This window comes from Ovis aries, chromosome 13, assembly GCF_016772045.2.
Source record: "Ovis aries strain OAR_USU_Benz2616 breed Rambouillet chromosome 13, ARS-UI_Ramb_v3.0, whole genome shotgun sequence".
In the NCBI taxonomy this organism is placed as follows: domain Eukaryota; kingdom Metazoa; phylum Chordata; class Mammalia; order Artiodactyla; family Bovidae; genus Ovis; species Ovis aries.
Window position 1 is genome coordinate 57,167,809 of NC_056066.1, and position 6,003 is coordinate 57,173,811.

A 6,003-nucleotide genomic window follows, 5' to 3' on the forward strand; every position below is an offset into this window, starting at 1 on the left:
ACCATCGATTTGCTGTCTTCTTGAAAAATATTTAAATATAGTGCTTGAAACCCTATTAATAACATGTTAAAAAGGACAAGACTTTAATCATAAGGGGAAATATTCCTGAAAACGATGGAATTTTCAATGATTCCAAGCCCTTCACGACTAACAGAGCTAGAAAAAGGGCGTATGCCCCATTTGAAATCACCTTAAATTTGTAAAAACATGTATTTTATGGGAAAAAACATAGTTCCACCAAGCTAGGAGGAGGATTGCTAGTTTCTCGGCCTCCGTAAATGGATACTCTGTCCAACAAATAATCCTGAGTGGACAATTTTTGTCCCCCTCCCACACAAACCTATGTGGTTTTGTAGCCCCTCTTCACTTTTTATTGTTTTGTTTTACTGCCCAGAGAGCAAAGCATTCCTCCTCCTTTTGCCTTTTCACAAGGCTGTAATCAATATCTGTAAAAAGTTAAAATTAGTTTCCACAGAAACATTGATTTCAAAGCAAACATTCTGTCTTAATGAGCCTAACTCTCACAAATTAAAATATTAATAGTACTATTGAAGAGAATACATAATATTAATCAGAATCTCCAATATTCTTATTTCGTGTTAAAATTCGTAGCACCTCTCTTTTACATGCAGAGGTCTGTGCCTCAGTTTCCACATTTAGGAAATCAGAGAAACTGAAAAACTACTGCAAGATCTTTTGTGGCCCTGTAATTCAAATTTTATTCCATTAAATTAAAAAAGAGGATCCTCTTTTTTTAAAAAGGGCATCATGATGTTTACTCTTTTTTTGGATAAGGGGCATCACTCAGTGAGAATCACCATTTAAAGATGTAAAACGCATGGCACTGACCCGGGCTGCAGAGCCCCATGCCAGAGGCTTTTTATGATAATGGGACTAGGACCCCTGGGGCAGGTTAGCCTAGTGATGCCAGGTGCATTCAGAGTTAACAGTCTCAAATTAAGGGGAGACTATGATCACTGTGCAAAGGTGTCAGAAATTTAAGGTACCATTTGCATCACACTTGTTTTAAATTATTCAGATAGCAAGAGTGTTCCTAGGAAAGATTCTAGACTTTTCTAGGCTTATACTTTGAAATCAAATTATACGCAATTAATATTCACACACCATAATTCCACCTTTAGAAGTTTCTGACAACAGCTCAACATATGTACCATTTAATTACTGTAATTGCAAATGCATAAACACCAAAGAGACTTATTTTCACTTAATTTTCTGCTTTACATATATCTGGACCCAGGAGAACAAAGACATGACCCGTCCCCCAAAAGCAAAGGAGACGCCACCACAACGGAAAAACAGCCCTTTACATTTTATTCTTTTTAATCAAGCTCTTTTGTTGATATGTGACCCTGAACTAGGTCTTAACCTAGCAAATTCACTCAGATAGCCAAATTAGTGAGGAAATGGAAAACTTCCATACTAATTAATGCTTGTGTAATTCTTCTGGTCATTTCAACAATTTCTTTTATGCTTCTTTTATTTATTTTTCAAATTAGCACCTTTAAGAAAAATGGGGGAAAGGCCATCTCCTTAGAGTTAACAGCCCCCCCCACGCCTTTTTTTTTCTTTTTTTTTTGCCAAAGAGGAAAAACCGCAATCAAAAGAGAAAACCCAAAACCAAACAACCAAATGTCACTTGACAAACAACTAATTCATGTATTCTCCTCTCCTTCCACCTGGAAAAAAAGTCTTTTCCTTCATGTGCGCTGGATTCTCCCCCCCACCCCACCTTGAAAAGGACAAAAAAAAAAAAAAAAAAAACGCCATTTCCAGACCAAGAAGCCATTTACAGACAAATGTCATTTTCCAGTTTTGATTTGTGCATGTCTTTTTTTTTTTTCCTTTTTTTCACAAAGCGCTCTCAATGTGGCCGACTAACAGGAAAATGTGTGTGTGCTAATGGTTTATGGGGGGGGGGGCGCTGCTGCGAGGGGGGGGTGGGCGGCAGCTGCTACAATTAATTCTCTTCTGTGCTTTTCAAAAAGCCTGCATATCTGGAAGGGGAAAAAAAGGTCATACTGTAAAATGACGTGTCATTTGGCTTCACTGGGCACTTCAGCGTACTAACTCCATTTTTTTTTTTTCGGCCTTATTTTATTCGATTCTCCTTCGCTTCCTTCCACGGCCCGGCCCGGCCCGGGACACGTCTGCTCCGCGCACACAGAGTGTCCTGCCCCAAACGCACCAAGTCGCGCCCAGCGGCCGCCGCGCAGCCTCCTCCCGCCCCCCGCCCCCCCCTCGGCTCCGGCGCCACGACTCGCCCGCGCCCCCCTCCCCCTCGCTGCACCACCTTTACCACCCGGAGCCCTTCCGAGGGGCTGATGTCACCCACCCCCCCCCACTCTCCGCGGCCACTTCCCCCGCCGAACCTCCCCTCGACGAGGCCCCCTCCGCCACCGCGGCGTCCCCCCGCCTCTCCCCTGCTGGCTGGCTTTTTCCCTGTCCCTCTCCCGACAAATCACACACCCCACGGAGGCGGGTCCCCCTCCCGTGGCCCGCCACCCCGTTTCCTGTCCCCGAAACCCTCTTTTTGTCGCAGTCTCCCGAGCCCTGTGGGACTCCCCCTCCCCCTCCCCAACACGCACCCGAAGCCCCGGCGCCGTGTAGGCCTCGCGGGGAGAGAGAGAGAGAGAGGGGAGGGCGCGGGGAGGACGGGAGAGGGACCGGGAGCGGGCGGCCAGGGCAGGGAGCCCCGCGCCCGCGTCGCCACGGCCCCCAGCCCCATTTCAGGCCCCCGCCCGGCCGAATGGCGCCCCGGGGTCCCCCTTCCGGCCTCGCCCCCCGGAGGCTGAGCCCGCGGGCGGGCGGCGGGCTCGGGAGCGCGCACCCGGGGCGGGGGGCGGGCTCGGCGCGCGCGGCCTGCGGGGCGCCCCGAGGGGCCCCTCCGGGCCGGGCCGGGCCGGGGCCGGCGCCCCCCGCCCCGCCCTTACCCAGCAGCAGCAGACGGTGCGTGGCCCGGTAGACCTGCTTGTCCTTCTGCAGCTGCTTCTCGATCTTCTTGTTGGCCTCGCGCTGCGCCTTCTCCTCGTTGCGCTGGTCCTCGGTCTTGCTGTTTCCGAGACAGCCCATGGCGGCGGCGGCGGCGGGGCCGGGCGCGGGCGGCCTCACGCGGGCCGAGAGGGCCGGGGCAGCGCCGGGCGGGCGGGCCGGGCGCGGACTCGGCTCCTCGGGGAGGAGCGCGCGGGGAGGGCGGTGTCGCTGTGCCCGAGCGGAACGCGCGGCTCCCAGCCCCTCGAGCCTGAGCCCAGGGGTCTGATGGCCGCCGCGGAGCGAGGCGGACCTGAGACGGAGCTGCGGGAGCTGCTGCCGCCGCTGCCGCCGCCGCCGCTCTTATTGCCTCGGCCGGAGCCCCGCCGCCGCCCCGACCCAGAGCTCCGCGGCGGGCGGGGGGGAGGCGGGGGGAGGCGGGGGGAGGCGGAGGCGGCGGCGGCGAGGGGGGTGGAAGGAGGAGGAGGAGGAGGGATGAGGAGCGGCCGCGGCGGCGGGGAGGGCGGGAGCTGGTGGAGGGAGGCGCCCCCCCCCCGGGTACCCGGGGAGGGGGGGGTCCCTCCGCCCGCGTCCGGCCCGGGACGGGACTGGCCCGGGAGACGCCCCCTCGCCCCCCCACTGGCTTGGGCCCCAAGTGGGGCCGGTCCCCGGGGGGAGAGGGGGCGTCTCCGAGCCGGTGACGACCCCTCGCACGACGCCAACGCTCCACCCCCCCCCCCCCGGGCCGCGTCGCCCTGCGGCCCCCAAGGCCGAGCGCCCCCCTCCCCTCCCGCGGGCGCCGCCGAGGGGCCGGGGTGGGCGGAAGGGGAGGGAGTGCGAGCCAGAGCCCGGACTTAGGAAAATTTTCGAAAAGAAGTGAGAGACATAGAGAGAGCTAGAGAGCAGGGAAGTGTGGAAAAAGCGAGGCGAGCACGAACCAAAGGACAGAGCAACCGAAAAGGAAAATGTGTCCAAACACACATACACAAATACTCAATAAAACTCCACACTACACAGCGATGGTGGTGTCTGGGGGTGGGGGCGAGGGTCTGACTTAGATGAGCCGTTCCTCGCGCCCCCGGCGACGGGCGCCAGGGCCGGACCCAAAGGCACCCGAGGCCCCGGAGTGCCCTCGTCTTCTGCGCTTGGCCGGGCCGCCCACGAAGGAGAAGAAGGCGCAGCCCAGGAACATTCGGAAGCAGCAGGTCGCCCCGAAAAAGAAGCCGCAGCCGCGGCCCTCGTCCGGGCTTGGGTGCAGCAGAAAGTCCAGCACCCACGCGGGGTTGCGCACGGAGAAGACGAGGAAGGTCAGCAGCGGCAGGTGGGCGCTCAGCGCGCTCATCTCCAGCCGCCCGGACCCCCACACAGCGCTCCTGAAGCCTCGCAGGGCGTCGAACAAGTCGTCGTAGTCGTAGTCGTCGTCGTCGTCGTCGTCGTCCTCATCGTCGTAGTCGTCGTCCTCGTCACTCGAGTCCGTGTCCCACTCAATCCAGATCCTACTCGTGGCCCCGGCGCCGGCGCCCACGCCGACCCCGGCGGCGCCCTCCGCGGCGCCCTCGACGGCGGCGGCGGCGCCGGCTGCGGCGGCGGCCTCCGGGCCTCGGGCCTCCTCCTGGGCTTCTGGCCCCTTCTTCTTCATCTTCTTCTGCATCTTCTCCAGCTTCTTCCTCTCCTTCTCCTTCTCCTTCTCCTCTTTTCTTCTCTTCTCCAGCAGCTTCTTCTCCATCTTCCGCCGCTCCTTTTCGGTCAGCAACTTCTCGCCGGGCGCCTCTTGCTCCGACTTCTTCGGGGTCTTCTTGGCGACCCCTTTCTTCCAAGAAGCGCGCTGCTCGGCCAGCGCTGCAGCCACCGCCGCAGCTTCGGCAACCACCTCGGCCGCAGCCGACGCTGTCTTCCTCTCGCTCTCCAAAGCTCGAGCTTTGAGTTTCATGGCCATCTTCAGCATGACGGCTCGGCCACCTCGGGGTGCCTGGCTCTCGCCTGGCCCGGGCGCCCTGTTTGCCCCCGGCCTCGGGCTGGCCGGACCCCGTGCGCCCCGTGTCGGGGGAGTCTGTTGCGATCCCCGCGGCTCTGTCCCGGGGGCCGCGGAGCGCGGCTGCCGGGCTTCGTCCGGGCTGCTGGGCTTCGTCCGGGCTGCTGGGCTGGCTGCCTAAGAGTTAGCGCCAAAACGGATGAGCAAACGAAAAAAGGGCAAGAACAAACCAAAAAGCACCCAACAATACGAGAAATCAAAAAGCACCAAGAAATGTCAAACAACTCAAAAAAGAAAGAGTGCAGAAGGCGCGATGGCACGAGTTTGCTGTTACCCTCAGGCGCTCCTTGGTTAGGCTCTTGGGCACGCCAATGGAGAAAAGAGAAGAGAAGAGAGAGAATTGGGGGGTGCCCCGAAGGCTCGGGCAGGGCGGTAGCGCCGGGGCGCCCCTGCCCTGTCCCGGCCCCGGTGGCTGTTGCCCCGCGCCGGGCGACTCGCACTTCCGCGGGAGGCCACGGTGCCCCCGGACTTACATGTGAGTGAGGTGCACTCACACGCAAGGCAGTGCCTGCCTGCCTGCCTGCCGGCCGCCCGCCGCCGCCGCCCCGCGCCGGGAGGCTTCGCTCCAGCCACGGCGCCGCCGCCCGGAGCCAGAGAGCCAGCGAGCGAGCAGCGCGCCGGGCCGGCCACCTGACGCAGCCCGCTCCGCGGTGCCGACGCGACTGAGAGTGCAGCCGAAGAGCAGCGCTCCTAAGCGGCCCGATGACGCCCCAGCCTCTCTTCAGAGGACGGACCCACCGCGGTGGCCCCTATAAACCGAAGGGGAAGCCGAAAAATCGGCCCGCCGGGGACATGCCCAAACGGGCTGCCGCGCACCCCGGGGGTGCGGGCGGGTGCGGGGGTCCACACAGGTGTGGGCGTGGGGCGTGGGGGATGCGGCGCTGGGGGGCTCGGGGGCGCCCAAGGCGGTGGGCGCCGGACCCCGCCTCCCAAACCTGCCTCCCAATTTTCGGTGAGTGGTGTAGCCCTGGGCGGCGTGCAAA

The 6,003-nt window shown here is 59.7% G+C and overlaps 1 protein-coding gene across 20 annotated transcripts in view; it reads right to left on the bottom strand.

Moving 5' to 3' along the window:
• The window catches only part of GNAS (GNAS complex locus), a 66,920-nt gene that overhangs the window by 15,197 nt on the left and 45,720 nt on the right, over positions 1 to 6,003 (bottom strand). For 4 of the 20 annotated variants that reach the window (XM_042229931.2, XM_042229930.2, XM_027977004.3 and 1 more), the window contains exon 1: positions 5,494 to 5,684. The exons of 8 other annotated variants lie outside the window; for them this stretch is intronic. Coding sequence is in view for 4 of the 12 variants with exons in the window: in XM_027976999.3 (XP_027832800.1) it covers positions 2,952 to 3,090 (139 nt within the window). In the remaining 8 variants the exon portion in view is untranslated. Of the gene's footprint in view, positions 1 to 2,606; positions 2,812 to 2,951; positions 3,327 to 5,493; positions 5,685 to 6,003 lie in introns of those variants that run through there. 8 more of the 20 variants (XM_027976999.3, XM_027976998.3, XM_027976997.3 and 5 more) reach the window with 2 other exon arrangements.